Source organism: Mytilus trossulus, chromosome 11 (assembly GCF_036588685.1).
Source record: "Mytilus trossulus isolate FHL-02 chromosome 11, PNRI_Mtr1.1.1.hap1, whole genome shotgun sequence".
In the NCBI taxonomy this organism is placed as follows: Eukaryota; Metazoa; Mollusca; class Bivalvia; order Mytilida; family Mytilidae; genus Mytilus; species Mytilus trossulus.
Window position 1 is genome coordinate 26,924,655 of NC_086383.1, and position 19,218 is coordinate 26,943,872.

General features: G+C 31.8%; 1 protein-coding gene across 2 annotated transcripts in view; it reads left to right on the plus strand.

Moving 5' to 3' along the window:
* Positions 1 to 19,218, plus strand: part of LOC134690938 (nucleolar protein dao-5-like) — a 358,745-nt gene that overhangs the window by 332,792 nt on the left and 6,735 nt on the right. The window contains exons 1-7 of one of the 2 annotated variants that reach the window (XM_063551108.1): positions 980 to 1,097; positions 2,707 to 2,817; positions 3,694 to 3,752; positions 4,624 to 4,663; positions 5,334 to 5,486; positions 5,795 to 6,517; positions 10,175 to 10,258. In XM_063551108.1, coding sequence (XP_063407178.1) covers positions 1,023 to 1,097; positions 2,707 to 2,817; positions 3,694 to 3,752; positions 4,624 to 4,663; positions 5,334 to 5,486; positions 5,795 to 6,517; positions 10,175 to 10,258 — 1,245 coding nt within the window. In that variant the 5' untranslated portion in view covers positions 980 to 1,022. Of the gene's footprint in view, positions 1 to 979; positions 1,098 to 2,706; positions 2,818 to 3,693; positions 3,753 to 4,623; positions 4,664 to 5,333; positions 5,487 to 5,794; positions 6,518 to 10,174; positions 10,259 to 19,218 lie in introns of those variants that run through there. The other variant, XM_063551107.1, reaches the window with a different exon arrangement.

Below are 19,218 nucleotides of genomic sequence, written 5' to 3' on the forward strand. Positions count from 1 at the left end.
TTTGTCCAAATAACAGGCTAGGGGTCACTGAACATAGAAAATGATAGTGCAAGTGAGACCTACTATCAATGGACACTTTCTTTTTTGTTTTCAGGTCAGCTTTTCAAGTATCCACGATAGTGTGTCTACTATGGACACATTCTTTTTGTTTTCAGTTCAGCTTTTCAAGTATTCAGGATAGTGTGTCTACTATGGACAAATTCTTTTTGTTTTCAGTTCAGCTTTTCAAGTATTCAGGATAGTGTGTCTACTATGGACAAATTCTTTTTGTTTTCAGGTCAGCTTTTCAAGTATTCACGAAAGTGTGTCTACTATGAACACATTCTTTTTGTTTTCAGGTCAGCTTTTCAAGTATTCACGATAGTGTGTCTACTATGGACACTTTCTTTTTGTTTTCAGGTCAGTTTTTCAAGTATTCACTATAGTGTGTCTACTATGGACACATTCTTTTTGTTTTCAGGTCAGTTTTTCAAGTATTCACGATAGTGTGTCTACTAAGGACACATTCTTTTTGTTTTCAGGTCAGTTTTTCAAGTATTCACGATAGTGTGTCTACTAAGGACACATTCTTTTTGTTTTCAGGTCAGCTTTTCAAGTATTCACTATAGTGTGTCTACTATGGACACATTCTTTTTGTTTTCAGGTCAGTTTTTCAAGTATTCACGATAGTGTGTCTACTAAGGACACATTCTTTTTGTTTTCAGGTCAGCTTTTCAAGTATTCACAATAGTGTGTCTACTATGGACACTCTCTTTTTGTTTTCAGCTCAGCTTTTTAAGTATTCAGGATAGTGTGTGTACTAAGGACACATTCTTATTGTTTTCAGGTCAGCTTTTCAAGTATTCACGATAGTGTGTCTACTATGGACACATTCTTTTTGTTTTCAGCTCAGCTTTTCAAGTACTCACGATAGTGTGTCTACTATATATGGACACATTCTTTTTGTTTTCAGATCAGCTTTTAACGTATTTACGTCTCAAAACCTGCACAAACTGAAAGGCACAATAAATAGCAATGATGCCATGAGACAGAACGGAGAGGATTGGAAAAATTTGAGTGAGGGAGAGAAAGAAAAATATATGGAGGAAGCTCAAAAGGTAATTGGGTTTTAGAAGATGTGGTATGAGAGATGAAGCTCAAAAGATAATTAGATTTCAGATGTGGTATGAGTGCCAATGAGACAACTCTCCATCCAAGTCACAATTTGTAAAAGTAAACCATTATTGGTCAAAGTGTGGTCTTCAACACAGCCTTGTTCCTACACCAGTGTTCTCCCCAGGCCCATAAAGGACCGCAGGCCGCGATGTATAATTTTTGACTTTGGTTCTATCGGTCTTACCGCGCTGTATAACTCTTATCCGTGGTGCTAAAATTTTAGGTGAAATTAACCAGTTCAAACCAGTTCTAATCCAGATTGTTTACACCACATGATCAATTTACCTTTGAGGTAAGCCTTGTTGATTGGAATGAATCGATGTTACTTGTAACATGCTTGTTTTGGGTCTCAAATAAGATTTGATAATTTTATGATCACAAATAACTACACACTCAGCTTGTCTGGCAAAACAGCATTTGGACATCTGAGTAATCTTGGCATAATATCACATGACCCAGTTGATTCAAGTAGAGAATTCAAGTTTTTTTACAAATAATTGCAATCTGCATGATCTATTATTATAAATTAAAGGCATGACTGTACCTTCAAACTGAATATCTATATCAAAATTAATGAATGAAATAAGTAAACAATGTCCATAAGCACATGTTAAATCTATTTATATCTACTTTCTGACATTTAGGTGGGAAAAATAGGGAGACTTTATTGTTGACATTGAAAATATGGTTACTTATTAGGGAATTCTTTTAAATGAATTTTGACAAACAAAGATTAAAGTTTTAGTGCATCACATGTACAAGAAAGGTTAATATTTGCTTGAAATTTATATTTATGGCAAAATGTTCAAAAGTTTATATTTTTTTTTATTGTAGATAGAAACTGGTGCAAATAATAAAACAATATAAGTTCTTGTAAATCTAATGTCTCATTAAGATGGTTATCCTTTTATACAACATTTTTTTATTTAGAAACAAGAAAGTTTTTTAAATTGAACTCTTAAATAATATTTTATTTTAATTGATTGTAGATTTTATAAAATATTAAAAAATTACAATTATTTTATATAGTAATGAATCATGGTTTATATATTTTAAAAAGATATTCAAGTATACAAATTGTTTATGATTTACTTCTCTTTTACCAAGGAACAAATCCTTGCTTTTACCAATAATTTTCAGCCTGAATGTCTACATAACACAGTACCACAGTATTAAAACAAAACAAAAGACATAAAAACAATAGTAACTAGAAATATAGGTAAGTGACGCAACGCAACACAACGCGACACTACACATTATTCAGTATTTTACCGAAAGCACACGTTACCCTGGTGCTATCCAAAAATCCTTGGGAGAACACTGCCTACACTGAGCAGTAAGCTATAAAGGTCCGGAAAATGAATTGTGTAAAACCATTCAAAAATATAGCATAATGGTCCCTATGCATTTTAATATAAAATCAACTAAAATAGCATCATGGTAGAAAATATAACACCTGGGTACCATAGTGATTTAATGCCCTCTGAAGAACATTGATAATGTTAAAAAAAAGTAGAGACTTACCATTGATTTTTCTAAATAACTTTTTAGATCACAAAAACAAAATTAGAAGAATACGAAAGATTTTTACAGAGCTTGCCAGAAGATGAAAGGGAGATATATGAAATGAACGTAATCAAACAGGAGAATGAAAGAAAAGAGGTATGTTAATATCTGAACATGCCCAGAGTCTCTGAAAAATTAGGAATAAATTTACCAGAGACGAAATTAGAAATTAAAAGAAAAAATGTGAATATAAATCTTAACTGCATCATGAAATCACTACAAAGTTGGCAAGTTTGGGTTAAACGATAAAATTAGGTAACCATAAAAACAAGTTGAGTTTAAAGTAATAAGAAAACTTTAATAGTGAAGACAGAAACTATAAACAGCAGTACAAAGTAAAATGGGTCAGTAAATTTTGTCTCTGAGATTTGTCGGCACTTTGGACAATTTATATAGTATTATAATGTTATTTTCCTTAATTTTAAGCACTTTAAAAAAAAAAAAAAAGTCAGCAAAACTTAGGTTTGTTATTTAAGCGGTGTCAACAATGTTTAAAAGTTTGTTGTTTGGTTTCACAGTGGAAACAGTTATCAGTGTTAACAATTTACCAGTCTGTTTGATCATGATAATAGTGTAACTTGTGTTATCTCACACACTAGTGGACCTGAAAAAAATGTTAGATTAAGCAGTGTATCAGAATGATCAGTTTTTTTCTGCAAGGACATGAATATTTTGGAACCATGAATACGTGTCGGTTAAAGCAGAATGTTGGAATACTGAGGTTTCAGATTAGGCAGGTTACACTGTATATATATTAACTCTTTCACCAAAAGATGGCCTACAGAAGCTACTCTGAGACAATGGTTTCTCTTGCAACTGTAAGACAAGTGAGATATCTTTATATTAAATATAAATGTAATAAAAAGTTGTCACTGACTGAAAGTTACCATTTGCATGGTGATTCACAATATATTAGCCAATCTTTCATTGTCAATGCATTTGTGTTCTGATTTCACTTAATTTATTTTACAGAAAATAGCGCAGAGGAAAAAAGGGGCAATAAAAAAGCAGTCTGAGATCAAACAGTATTTGTAAGTGTTAGTCACCAACTTATGTAGTTTTGGATGAACAGTGATGAAAGACGTCTTCTGATTGGCTAAAAGCCTTCTTTTGTCTATCAACTCATAAACATAATTTTGTCATGTGACTTGAGCCATCATGAATTACTCCTGAAATACAGATTTAAGAATTAAATTGTTAGGAATGACTGTAATATTTTTCTGTCTGTTTAAACATTCCTAGAAAATATGGTGCACATTTTTAAATAACCCGCTCTTCTGGTTATTCAGTGTGCAGCGTCGAAGACACAGTTGGTTGTCAGACAATAAATGAATAACTTTAGTTAGAGTAGATGAATCTCTATGAAATTTTACAAAAGGTTCAATACAACAAAAGGAAGCTTTAAGGTTGTGAATTCTTTTAGCAACGCCACCAACTGTTTAGGAAATTAGGGGCAAAAACGAGCATTTTTTGTAATTTCCTGACAATAACTTTAGTGTTAGTGTATGGACCTCATTCAAATTGTACAACATGGTTCCATATCATAAAGGAAAGGCTTGGATTTAGTATGGGGGTATGATTACCCCAAACAAGCAGTCATATCAGGCTGCGCTCAGCAGGGCATTTTATTACCGTATATATATTAAGAATGACTTTCAATTATAAATTCGGACAAGTGAGTAAAGAGTTCGGACAAGTTGATTTTCTTGCAACTTGTCCGAAGGGACAAGTTAGAAAAAATGATAATGTAGAGGCCTGTAAGATGTATTTATAAAACTTTATTTGTTTTTGTTATTTATGAGATGTATTTATAAAACTTTATTTGTTTTTGTTATTTATGATATGTTTTTATAAAACTTTATTTGTTTTTGTTATTTATGATATGTTTTTTTCTATGTTTAGGAATGTCTCTGGTGCAAGTAGTGGGCCAGTCAAGTCAAAGGTAAATTTGTTAAATAAAAGATCCAAGATATAGTACACATGAGTTGATGATACAGTTGAGAGAACAAAGACACTATATTTTTTACAGAAATCTGCAGAATTTAAAACTTCATAAATGAGGATTCATTATTGATAACCAGATACCTATGTTTGTAGAATTCCTGGGTATAGGAGAACCACAAATTTAAGTGTTCAACAAAAAGCAAACTTTCTACACAATCCACTTCTTAAATACTATCATTGACTATATGTTATCATCTATTCTCGAAAACATAGTTGCCTCCCACTCTAAAAAATTAGTCCATAGTATTTAAAACCATGCAACAACAAGAAATTCTTTTAATCAATTAAAATTACAAGTGTTGATATCCTGTCTATTATGTACACAGAATACATTTCATTTCTTTTTCCATTTGTCTGTCCACCGTACATTTATACATAAGCTTTATAATTTTTATGAAACATATTTGAAAAACATTGAAAAACCTGCGTTTTGATTTAAAAAAAAATCTGAATTTGTCAAGAAAAAAAAAGATAAACGTAAGGGTACCTTGTTACAGATTTTTGATTTTTCTATTTTTTGATATTATAAAGTAAAGGGCATTAAACCCTTGAGAAATATGATTAAGTAGGCAAGGTTTGAGATGTTTCTGTTTATTTTATTTTTTTAGAATAAGCTTCGAGATGTGAAGTCAGACCCAGGTGAAGACGAGGATGATGATGATGAGCTCTCAGACAAGTATGAATTTCTTAGTACCAGTACACCGATTCATAGCTCAAAACTTTCAGACAAACTGCAGCCAGCAAGCAAGTTAAAAGAAAAGGTATAAACTACAATATTCTGATAACTGTCTTGAAGAAAAAAAAATGATTAAATACTACACAGACTTTTGGAAAACCATGAAATCACAATATCCACGAAAATGCAAGTTTATCTCAATCCACAAAAATTGGTACCCACGAAAATAAATACAAAAATAAATAAATCCTAAGTATATATATAGACAGCAACCAACAGCTATTGTATGCCTATGTCAATTAATATTTTTACAGTCACTTGTTGAATGTTATTAAATTTTAAAAGTTGATTCTTGAGTTTATTTTATAAATTGTAATTTCATTTCTATTGTAGGTCAAATCCACTATTGAAAGTTTAAAGATTATCACACCCAAGAAGAAATTGAAAAGGCCATTGGAAAATACTGAAGAAATGGAAAAAAGTACACCACAGTCTAAAAAGAAGAAAGTAGCTCCATCACCTGTGAAAAAAGTTAAAGCAGATAGTTCAGATTCTTCGTCCTCAGAGTCTGACTCGGAAGAGGCATCTACCAAAACAAAGAAGTCAACAGTCAAACAGTCAAAAGACTCGAGTAGTTCATCAGATTCAGACTCTGATGATACAGCCAAAAAAACAATCAAACCTGTAACAGAAGTGAAAAAGCTTATTAAAAAAAATACAAAACAGGACAAGAAAGCCAAGGAATCGAGTAGTTCCTCACAATCAGATTCAGGAAAAGTAATAGTTAAACGAAATAAATCTAGTCTTAAAAAAGTCGCAGCTCCCGAGAAAGATTCAGATTCGTCTAGCTCATCTGAATCTGAGCGTACAGCTAATACCACTGTGAAAAAGTCCAGTCCCAAGAAAGCAAGTCCGAAAAAGGCAAGCCCTAAAAAGGCAACACCGGCTAAAAAAAATGGAAAAGTTGAACAAAAAAAATCTTCCAATTCATCTTCCTCCTCCTCCTCATCATCATCCTCCGACTCAGATGAAGAAAGAGATACTAAAAGCAGAGTAAAAAAGAATCCTAATACTACAGTGACACCTTCATCATCAATGCAACAAAAATCTAAGAAGGTGAGATAAAGGAAATTTTTAGGGAGTTCAAACAGGGTTGTGGAAGTTTTTGCAGTGACCACATTTTTCCCTTGCAAATTTGAAATTGTAAATTTTACTAGTCTGAAATTAAAGCTACTTTCCCTGATGTCTTCATGAATGAAATGAAGACAATGTATTTGACTGTAAATTTGCATGTTTCTAAACATGCTAGAGAAGTTTGAAAACAATGAAAATGGTTTTCATATTTTTTTAATTTAATGATATAAAGATAAAGATTGAATAGTGTTCATCAATGAGATAGAAACCAGCCTATAGTGCTGTGAAAGTGGCATTAAACACAGACCTTCAATCAATCAAAGTATAATTCACACTCACTAAACCTTGTCCTATGGGAGAAATTGTACCCTGTTTTATAACAATAAATCATATTGAATCTTTAAAGGAAGGTTTAACTTTATTAAATTTTTCTTTCAAAAAAGACAGTAACATTCAAATTTCACTTTCTATATATATGCCTAAATAAATATTTTATTTGGATATGTAAGACAGGAGAGACTTGATATTTAATGATTTATTACATTACTATTTGTCTTACAACATGAACAAAGAAGTATGTCATGTATGTGTGTTCTCTGTACCCCTACCTACATGACCTACCCTAATTTTATCCCCTTTTTTTACAATTTTTTTTATGAAGCACTGTCCAAATCACAATGTTGTCCCATACACCATTTGTACACTCTTTTTTTTTGTCGAGCCTGCAACTTTTGTTGCAGAAAGCTCTACATCGGGATAGGGATCCGGCGGCAGCGGCTTTAGCTAACTTCTTTAAAGCTTTATATTTCTGAAGGTGGAAGACCTGGATGCTTCATACTTTGTAAAATAGATGCTTCATGTTACGAAGTTTCTGTCAGTCACATGTCCAATGTCCTTGACCTCATTTTCATGGTTCAGTGACCACTTGAAAAAAAGTTCAAATTTTTTGTAATGTTAAATTCTCTCTTGTTATAAGTAATAGGATAACTATATTTGGTATGTGCGTACCTTGCAAGGTCCTCATGTCTGTCAGACAGTTTTCACTTGACCTTGACTTCATTTCATGGATCAGTGAACAAGGTTAAGTTTTGGTGGTCAAGTACACTAGTCCATATCTGAGATTCTATAAGTAATAGGTCTAGTATATTCGGTGTATGGAAGGACTGGAAGGTGAACATATCCAACTGACAGGTGTCATCTGACCTTGACCTCATTTTCGTGGTTCAGTGGTCATAGTTAGATTTTTGTGTTTTGGTCTGTTTTTCTCATATTCTATGCATTAGGTCTACTATAATTGTTGTATGGAATGATTGTAAGGTGTACATGTCAGTCAGGGGTACTACTTGTACAAGTGTATTTTATTTACTTGAAGAAGTAAAAAAAAATATACACATATAAGAAAATTTGTAGGATACTTATACAAGTGAATTTTATTTACTTGTATAGGTAAAAAAAAAATTGGCTGAGTTATGTCCCTTCCGCATTCAGATTTTTTTACTTGTATAGGTAAAAAAAATCATCCTTTCTTCTTTTCTTGAATTCTGAAGATATCTTTGCTCTTAAAAAATTTTAAGGTGGGTACCCTTTGCAGATGTCTTTACTAATCATTCAAGTGTAATTTCATGGACAATGAAAGTTCCATTTGTCTGTTATCTTCTTAACACTGCTCATTTACAAGCCCCAAAGGTGCAATTTTTGATTGCCTTGCGCAAATATACAAGATCTTTACCAATCAGTTTCTTTGATGAATTAATGAGATGAAACATTGAACTTTAATGAAAAAATTTGAGCAAACCTGGGAAAAATCATTAAAGGCATGATTTTACATCTCAAAACTTGTGGATTTTTGTGGGATTGTAAGAAAAATTTACTTGTACAAGTAAATTTTTCAGAAAATTAAGGGGAGATTATTCAAACATTATTTATTTACTTATATGTGTATATTTTTTTTCACTTCTTCAAGTAAATAAAATACACTTGTACAAGTAGTACCCCTGACTGCATGTCTAGTGGGTAGATGTCATCTGACCTTGACCTCATTTTCATGGTTCAGTGGTCAAATTAAATTTTTTGAGATTTGGTGTTTTTATCTAATACTATACGCCATAAATCAACTATAATTGGTGTATGGAAATATATTTATGATCTATGTTAGAAGCGCAGGTTTTATGTCTAGTGACAGTTTTAATAAAGCTTTATATTAAGGACTATCAACATAATATCAATGATTAATAAAGAAGGCGAGACATTTCAGCATGTGCACTCTAATGTTTTAATTAAAAAAGAAAAAAGTTACTAACTTTATAGCTACCTACCTTATTTTTTCATCATTTAACAGTAATCATACATACTATTTTTGTTTTGTCCTTTGCATATATACCGTAAATTCAGAAAATTAATGTGTTCAATTATAATGGTAATTTTATAATTAGTCATTTATGACTAAAATGCAATTGAGGTTTTGCAGTATTGTGTGTCAGAGTAAATCCTTTATATACAAGTCTTGTAATGGTATCATGTCGTCTGGGTTGTCGTGCAAAGACACATTTTGTTTCCAGACAATAATTTTTGTTTTGGTGAATGAATCTATAATGTTTTACCAGAAGGTTTCATACCACTAAACATGCTAAAGGAAGGTTGGGATTGATTTTGGGGGTTATGGTCCAATTAGTTTAGGAATTAGTGGGCTGAAAAGGGGGCCCAAAATGAGCATTTTTGTAGTTTTCAAACAATAACTTTTGTTTAAGTGAAAGAATCTTTTTGAATTTATACCAAAAGTTTCCACATCATGAACATGATGAAGTGATGGTTAGTATTGACTTTGTAGTAATCGCTCAATATTGTTTAGAATTAGGGCCAAAAAAGGGGAAAAACTAGGTTTTTCTGTTCAATGAACAATTCAGACAATTTAAAAGCAGCTTAAGAGGGGAAACTTAAAAACATTTAACATTACAATCCTGCGTATGTTCTCATTTTATACCTCTCTTACACATGTTACACTTCTTGTAAATTATGTATAAAGTTTTGGACTAATTGCAAAACAAAAGGGGAGGGGTACCTTTGTTCAATTTTTTTACCCAAATTTTTGAAAAATTTGAAGAACAAGTCTTTAAGGGATGACATCAAAAGTTCAATGAAGGATAAAAACCTTAATTCACATAGTTTTTTCACTGACCCCCCTACCCCCCTCTTAACTTAATTTGGGGAAAATTGATTGACCAATATGGTTACATGTAAAATATCAATGTCGGATAACCAAATCTTGCAGCAGTTCAACCCCCCACCCCAACCTATTTGAATTAAGTTTTTTATCCTTCATTGATCTTTTGATGTCGTCCCTAATTGCACAATAGATTTGAAAGATCTTGACATTTATTTTGTGTCAGAAACTGATATCATTTCAAAAATTTGATCAAGCTGTATGTTGTGTACATACTTGCCCCAACTGTTCGACCTCTGCGGTTGTATAAAGCTATGCCCTGCAGAGCACCTGGTTATTTCATATTACAAATTTCTACATGCTAGTTTAAATTATTATGATTATAACCCTATTGCATTTTTTGCAATGATAAAAACATCGTAATAATTTCTGAATTTTCGGTATTTATTCTGAATAAAGGATAACTTTGTGTGTTGTAGGTTATCATGAGAGCCAACCCATATACCAAAGAAATGGTAAATAGTGATTCAGAATCAGGAAGTGAAACAGAGAAAACAGAAAAGGTAATCTACACATAGTTTACAACATGATGTGTGTGTGTTATATCCATAGGTGGATCCTGAAGAGGGGGTGGTAGCTTTTACTATGCTTTGTTAACCGGATTTTGTGACACAAATGTCGGGCGGGGGGCCAGGCGGTTAGCAATCAAATGTTTTCCGTGCATTTACTCATGAACTGTTCAACTGGTAGTAGGTGCATTCACAGCTGACACCCATTATCACTCAACTAGTAAATACTTTTGTTTAGGGACCAGCTGAAGCATGCCTCAATGTGATTTATTTCCTCGCTGTATTGAAGACTCATCTGTGGCATTCTGCTCTTTGGTAGGGTTGTTGTCTCTTTGACACACTCTCCAGTTCCATTCTCTATTTTTTATCAATTTATAGCATCTAAAGCTGTTGTGTTTTATACAGAAATAAAATATGATTCCTCACAATAGTTGTCTGGGAATCAAAATGATGGATTCTCATATAATTTATATATATACAAACATAATCATACCTAGCCTTGAACTTATGGAGCAGGAACCGCTCACCCTACCAGATCTAGAGCACTTGAGATCACCACAGTTTTGGTAGGGTTTGTATTGCTCAGTCTTTAGTTTTTAACCGGATTTTTGTGACAAAAATGTTGGTTATTAAATTGGGGATGTACGGCGGGCGGGCGGCAATCAAATGTTGTCCGTGCATTAACTCATTAACCGTTCAACCAAAGCTTTCAAAATTTTAATATTTTTTTACTGACAACTAAATGAAGGTCAAGTTCAATAATGGTGATTTTGACTTTTACCGTTTAGGAGTTATGGTTCTTGAAAGATTGAAAAATGGAGTTTCCAGTTGTGTCCGTGCATTTACGAATGAACTGTTTTACCAAAGCTTCCCAAATTTTAATATGTTGTTACCGATGACAAAATGGAGGTCAAGTTTAATAATGACGATTTTGACTTTTACCGTTCAGGAGTTATGGTTCTTGAAAGATTGAAAAATGGAGTTTCCAGGTGTGTCCGTGCATTTACGCATGAACTATTCTACCAAAGCTTCCCAAATTTAAATATATTGTTATTGATGACAAAATTGAGGTCAAGTTCAAAATGGACGATTTTGACTTTTACCGTTCAGGAGTTGTGGTTCTTGAATATGTTGAAAGATTGAAAAATGGTGTTTCCAGTCGTGTCCTTGCATTTTCTCATGAACCATTCAACCAAAGCTTATAAATTTTGTATATGGACCATAATTTGGTATTCGGCCTTTGGTTTCTTTTTGTATCCTTTTTTATAAGTTCTAAAATTTTAACTTTTATTGTGTGGGTTGTGTTGGTGTTAGAATAGTATGAATGGAACAATTGAGTTTTTCGAGAAAAAATTAATACATTTTGATTAACCGTTTATGTGACATGAAACCAAACAGGAAACCAATCTTTATTTTCTTTATTTTGCACAATATAATTCAAAAGGCATAAATAAACACCATTACTAGTGTTACTTGCTTCATGTTAATATTTAAAATCTATTTTCAATGTTATATTAAAGTTTTTTTTAAACCTGACAGGAAACCATAAGAAACTGAAAGCATTTTTTTAGTTTTATTTTATTGCAAAATCTGCTAAAAATAATCTGAACAGTATACTTTTTCTTAAAATCCATCTTAAATGTAACAGTATTATAAAACTCCTAAATATGTGCTTGTTTTGAAAACAATTAGTACAATTTATTCAGAATTTTCCATATTTTCTTCATTGATACAGGATACCATAATCGTTGTATCTTGATGTTTAAGCCAAAAAAATGTATTTATATTTGGTTTTGATATTCCAGTTATATACAATTTATTCCAAATCATTGGCAATGTAACATCTTTAAATCCAGTAAAGAAAAAAACTTTTAACTTGGAATTAAAATCTTTAAAATAGGCACAATGTGATACTTGTGACCTGTACACCATCTACATGGATTCCACATTTTAACCTACTTTAGTGGGCTAAAATCAATAAAGTACTTCCTTTCAAGTCATGCATGGTAAAAGTTTACTTCTCCTTTGACAAGTTTATTGCGTTTCTGATAAGTGTTTGCAGAACATGAATAAAAAATATTAATTAAAAACTGTGACAAAGATTCCAACTTTGTACATTCCAAGTGTAACGGTATATTAACATGTATTTTTTATTAAATTATATTTATTCACCTAAAATATCCAGTAATATTTACTGCTGAAGTTAAATCAATCCAACGAGCATTGGTACAATGATAAGAGACGTAATTTCAATTGATTTTTCCAAGGACTCTTCACGTCATTATCGGGAAACGAAGTGTGTTCTAACGTCTGTCAAATATGAAATCGATTTTGTCAAGTCATTGGGCATTTATTTTCACACAGGATCGTATGTAACATTATGCACATAGGAAAAATAACAGACCACCGGCGCAATCTCTTTGACAATTGTATTATCCTCTTTTAAACAAGACGAAACAAGTCTACAGATTATGTTTGCTAATATCCCGTTGGAAACAAAAACAATGTTTAGACCTAGTATTTCGTACATCCAGCTGTAATGGTGTTATCACATGTTAGTCACATGTTTCACGTATGACCGTAAATGATTAGAACTTAAGGACAAAAACAATTTTAATAAATAACTGGACTTCTGATTCGTGTGAAATGTAACGCATAACGATAACGTAATTTTCTTACTTAATTATTACGAAGATCAAAACAAGAATGTAAATCATCTCAGATTTACCTGTTTGAACATCTCGCGAGAGTTCATATTTGCATATTGTCTCTAAGAATTCTATTACAACAAAGCAGATTACATCATCTAAAAATTCCGTTACGAAATCGGACACAAAAATCACGCCACTGTTCTTACATCTGCTACATAAATACTTATAGTTCTCTGCATTTTCTTCTCACTATTCTTATTGGTCGATGTTCTTTGTTATTTGAAAGCAAAAGTTACAAATTTGCCGGTGACGATTATCTATAAATCAGTCGGCGTTATGCTCTTCGGAAGCTAAAAGTAACGCGAGAAACGACACAAAAATACGGTTGCAGAATCTTTGAAATTTGTATATTTTAAATTTTTTTCTAGGGAAGAGTAGCATACACTTGTATGTGGATCAAAATAATGGCATCTTTAGATGTAGTTGCAAGTTTTCTTACAGTAATTCACATTTTATCACTTTTCTATAGTTATAGGAAACTGAGCCCAATAGCAAATTATGGTCCATATGTTGTTACTGATGACAAAATAGAGGTCAAGTTTTCTAATGACGATTTTGACTTTTACCCTCAGGAGTTATGGTTCTTGTAAGATTGTAAAATGGTGTTTCCTTTTGCTTTGTTGCATTTACTGATGAACCATTCAATCTAAGCTTTTCAAATTTTAATATGTTGATACTGACTACACAATGGAGGTCAAATTTGATATTGACATTTTTCACTTTCAGCATTTATCAGTAATGGTTCTTGTGATATTGCCAGGACACAAATAAATGTTAATAAATCCGGTTTGCTGTTGTTGTGACAGCCTCTTGTCTATGTTATATTTTGTGTACTGCGGTTTGTCTTTTGGACTTTTTCTTATATTGTCAGTCTTATTTCAACTTATGAGTTTGAATATCCCTTTGAATGCCTTTCAACTCTCCTTTGCAGATTAATAATACATTTGTACATACCAGGATTACAAAGATTCATAACCCTAGCAATGATGAACATTAAGATGAAAATATACATTTGCATTTATATTTAAACAAATTCTCTAAATATTTCAATTGACATACCTAATTGATTAAGGGCATATCCAACAGTTTATTTCTGACGGTGAGAATTTTTTCCCTTTAAAGGGAAACGTCGCAAAAAAATCAAAAATTGATATTATGTCCATTCTGTATAAAAATGCTCAAATTTATAAATATTAAAGTTTATTTCGCTAGATAAGAGATCACCATCGATTTTAAATTTTGAGTATCAGTTCTTTGCGTTCCGCCATTTTGTTATCTTGTCCAAATAAAAATCACGATATGTCTATAAAACCACAAAGAAACAAAACTACAGTAACCGATGTAGTCGTAATTACGTGTCGATATCTTGTCAATTGTACGGTTGTTTAATCTGACTAACTAACTTGATTCGGAAAATGTTTTTATTTTTTTTAATAACCATAAAGTCTGTTATTTTTAAACTGGTCATATTGGAATTAGTTAAAAAGTCAAAGTTCAAATCATAAATATGTGTTCCGTGAAAATTGTTTTCGAAAATCTAATTCGTTCATAATTCTTTAAAGTAATATACTTTATTCAAATAAATTAGGATCTTCGCTCCACTGATCACCCGCATGGCTTAAGGTATTACTCCCAAAGGTATTGTGAGGGGTGTAAGGTGACACGTCCAGGTATTCAAGCGATTTCCTGTCGGGCTTGCAAGTTCATGCATCGTTTCACTTCTGTAGATATTGATCAGTGTACACGGCCGATAACTTATAACTTTCCATTTTGAACTATCAGGTGCATGTATAATATACATCTCTGTCTTGCGTGTCCGAAAGTGATATAATATACTTGTCATTACTTAACTCATACGCTTGTTTATAAATAAAATTTCTGGTGTAAAGAATATTATTTATAAAAAAAAAAAAATGATACCCAAAAAAAAATTAAAAATCAGAGACTATTATATGTCTCTGGGAAAATGTAATATTTACTCGTTGTCAATAGTAAAGGACATAGTTGGATCATTCCAGAAATGTTGATTAAAAAAATGTGCGCACTTGTCGACGATTCGTTTATACGCCCGGATAGAAAGTTACGGAACTACAGCGCAATTTAAAATATATACATGTATACATTGAACATAAGAAAGAAACATACATTTTGTGCAAATTGGGGTAAAAGTTTCGTAAATAGACTAGTCCACGTATACCAACAGTATGTAATCATCAAATTCGATAGACTATTATATACCAAAAGAATAAGAAGAAGAGGACCAATTTGATTTAAATACAGGTCGATCTTTAACTTGCTTTGGTTCATCGAAGTTATGAACATAGTAAAATCACAGATTTATATATCAATTAGATTGTTCTCGAATAAAGAAAGAAATTCGTCATCACCACAATTGTTCCGACATATGCAACTGGACGTACACTAATAATCCCCGAGGGATGTGAATATTTTTCTAGGAAAGCTATTGAGTATTAAAGTTTCAAATCATTTACGGGATTTCTTTCTTTCTTGATATTCAATGACAGCAAATTTAAAGAATAAACTGCTTGTCAGATATTTGTCCGCTTTAGGGGTATTCTTACCAGTTGAACAGACTTATAATTACATTCAAAAATAGGGAAAGATGACATAAAATTCGTTGTCTTTTGTTTTTAAACATCTTTGGTCAAATAGTTATTTAAAAGTATTATACGTTGTGAGACGAAGACTATTTTAATAAGGACGTCCCCGATTATGATTAAATTTGGTTGACGTTTTTCACACTTGATAAAGAATATTTATTCGTAATGTTTCGATTCCATACCAAGAAGTATCTCAAGTACAAAAGTATTTTTTCTTTATTCGTTCATATTATATTCCGCTACGGTAGAGTTATCTTCAGTGAGTTCCAGTTATTACTTTGTACGTGGCTTTTAAAAAGTCTAAATCTAAGTGTTCTCATTCATTTATTTGCCTAATAAAGACAAATAAAAATACTTTGGTAAAGCTATTATTAATTTCTAAGTTCTCCTTTTTATTAGACATCAATCAAGGACAAAAGGTGTAAATCATTTCAATCGGACATATGAATTAAATTTCCCGTCTAATACCGAAAATTGTGTATTTCTTAGTAAATTAACTTATTTGAATTCAAATAAATAATAGCACCAAACATAATTAAATAATTCCACGGCGATCAATTTTTATTTGTCACCAACTTGAATATATATTTTAAATATGTGTATTGAATGCTCCCTTGTCTTATAATTCACTGATCCGAATAGACAGTCACACCTGGCAATGTGTGCCCGAGAGGCGTGGTTAAATACCGAAGTGCAAATAACAATTTACCTTTCAACAAGCCATCTACGAGTATTTACACAGAACCGTGAATACACACATCGTATCAACCAAGTCATAGCAGAGATAGTAAAAGGTCAATAAGAGTACACCAACATATTGTCTTTACAGATTATTGTACTTTACTTTATTCACCTTATCAGTCCGAAAATACATTAATTAAATATAAATTTATAACTTTTTGTGTTGTCTACAAAAATAATTCGAATATATACGTTTAACATAGAAAATTTATCTCATGAATATGTACAATTGAACGTATGTGCGTTTTATCTTCTTATTATCGGATGGTTATTAGATAAAGCATAAGTCATCGGCGCGCTTACGATTACGTTAAAATATGATTAAAAACCAAGACTTTTAATGATTGTGTTTTAAATCCCGGCATGCAAAAACCAGGAGAAAACGTCACGACCTACAGGAAGTAGTTAATATTTTTTCATTAAATATTGAATTTCTCCTTTATTCCTGCACATATAGCGACAAAACTTTGTTAATTTATATATTATGTCATAATGAACATATTTAAACCATAAGTAAAAAATCGTGAATTTTCCCTTTAAGATATTTTATTCTTCAATTGACAGAGAATAAAATTTTGCCAAAAAAAATGTATGTTGTCGATTTCCTTTTTCCAAAAAATGCTGCTGAAAATTATTGCAATTTTGTAGTAAAAAACGTTTTTTATCTAAAAAAAAAAAATATGATTTTGTAATCAACATATACTTATATAATTGGGCTCAAATTGAAGCAAACTAATTGAAGATGGTTAGAAAAATCTAACTTTACCATTTAAAGCATTAATTCTTACTCAAATAAACCCAAATATGTCATGGTGGACCCAAAAACTGCGAGAATTGAACATTTGAAATGCACATTTTTGATTTTTTTAAATATTTCCAACGGTGTCCATTTGGCCAACGTAAGATATGTTTTTCTTTGAAAAAAATGGAACGTCATAACGTTTAGAAAAATATTTGTCATCATACTTGTTTTTGAAGAAAATTGAGAAATATAATATTGTTTACTCAATCCCTCCCGTAAGCCTCACAAATTGCGCCAAAAATGAAGACATTTTCCAAAAATAATGTTATATTTCCCCGCCATTTTTTCAAAGGCAGTGCGACGGTGTGGCAGAAAAAATTTTTACACTGTGACTTTGTTTGGAAGTTGTCTCGATAGCACTCATATCGCATCTTCTTATTTCATTGTATTTATAATGAACCAATATCTGGACGAGATAACAATTCAGTTAGTTTTACTATTGTTTTCGTCAAAATTGTGAATCACGGTTATGAAACATACAAACCGTGGAATTACAAACTATTAAAATAGTCTCTCTGGTTTCTGTATCTCGGTCTATAGTAAAAAGCAGGGTTAATTTTCATATTACAAATGTATATATTTCCCTTTGATTTTTTTGTTCTTAATATTCATTTATTATGCCACTTGACGTCCGTCATTCATAATCATTATAAATTTATTTAACCGTTACTTTACAATGAAGCGTTTTGCTTATACTGATTATATTACAGATCATTACACCGTCTATAATTTCACATATCGAAATTAACAAAGAGCATGTGAAATTTTGCAACCAAACACTTGTCTAAAATCTCACCGATTCTGTATTATTTATTTGTTTTGCAGTATCTGGCTTTTTATTTTTTATAGGCGTCTGGCAAAAACAAAAATCTGTATGTTGACTCTTAGTGTTTTGGATATATGTGTTGTTGGGTTGCTGTCGTATTAATGTATACATTTAAATTATTTTTCAAAACAAAAGGATTGATTTGGGTATGGAAATATTCACATCTCTGGAATCCTCGTCCGACAGTATATCTTTGCTAAAATTGGCTGCGGCCGTTTAGCTGCTCGGATGTATAAATTTGCAGCCTCATTCAGTCCAAATAAAAATGTCGTGTATCCGATGCATAGTGCAGTGAGAGTTTCGCGCTATCTTTACGTTCAAAGAACATCTAAATAAATGATTGAAACCAAACTTCGAATAAAATCTCTAAACAACAATAAAGGTTACATGAATCTTCAAATAAGTCACATTGCTTATTTTAACACAAACGTCGCGCCTTTTGAAGATGTAGATGAAAACAAAAACTTTATTTACCAAAAGAGATCGGTAAAACAATAAATTGAGAAGAAACGAAAGGTCTGAAAAGCGAGCCTGACTGCCGTTGTTACGCTTCAATATATGAGTTATTGCATATACACAATGGAGATTGTTTTCTATTCTACTGCCCTCAACCTAGTTTGGCTGTATGCAGTGTAAAATGTTGACAATTCTTTTATTATTGATTATTCAAACAAATTAATTCAAAGAAAAAAATGCAGAAAGAAAGTCTAAAATTTTCGTTAAAATAAAATATAAATAAAATTAAAATACCAAAACTGAAAAACTTTTTGAGACAAGTATCAATTGAGAACTAATGATTGTGCATCACTATATGAAACTGATAAATTGATTGCTCCCGTGATCCAGTGCTCGAGCAGTGGCAAATATGTCACGCATATTTGCGACGTAGCGAAAGTGGATCTGAAGTAAATCATTGATACATTATCATGATAAAGAGGTTGCTAGTGGTTAAACTCATGCCATACTAGAATAAAGTTGAATAAGATCAAAATTTTGAGTTAAGCTATTAGCCCCCTACCCCCTTCCCCAATTTTAAATTATGGTATTTCGTTGGCTGTTTTTTCCCTACCCAATTATGAACCCGCTGAATTTGTAAGGCGTGTCTTATTAGTCAAGACCTACTGTCATGAAGACCTACACCGTTTTTGTTTTTGCAAAATTATATTTGTTTCCTCATACACCTTTAACACCAAAATTGTCAGATATGTTCTACTTGTATGTCAGTGTATATATAATAGATATAGGAAGATGTG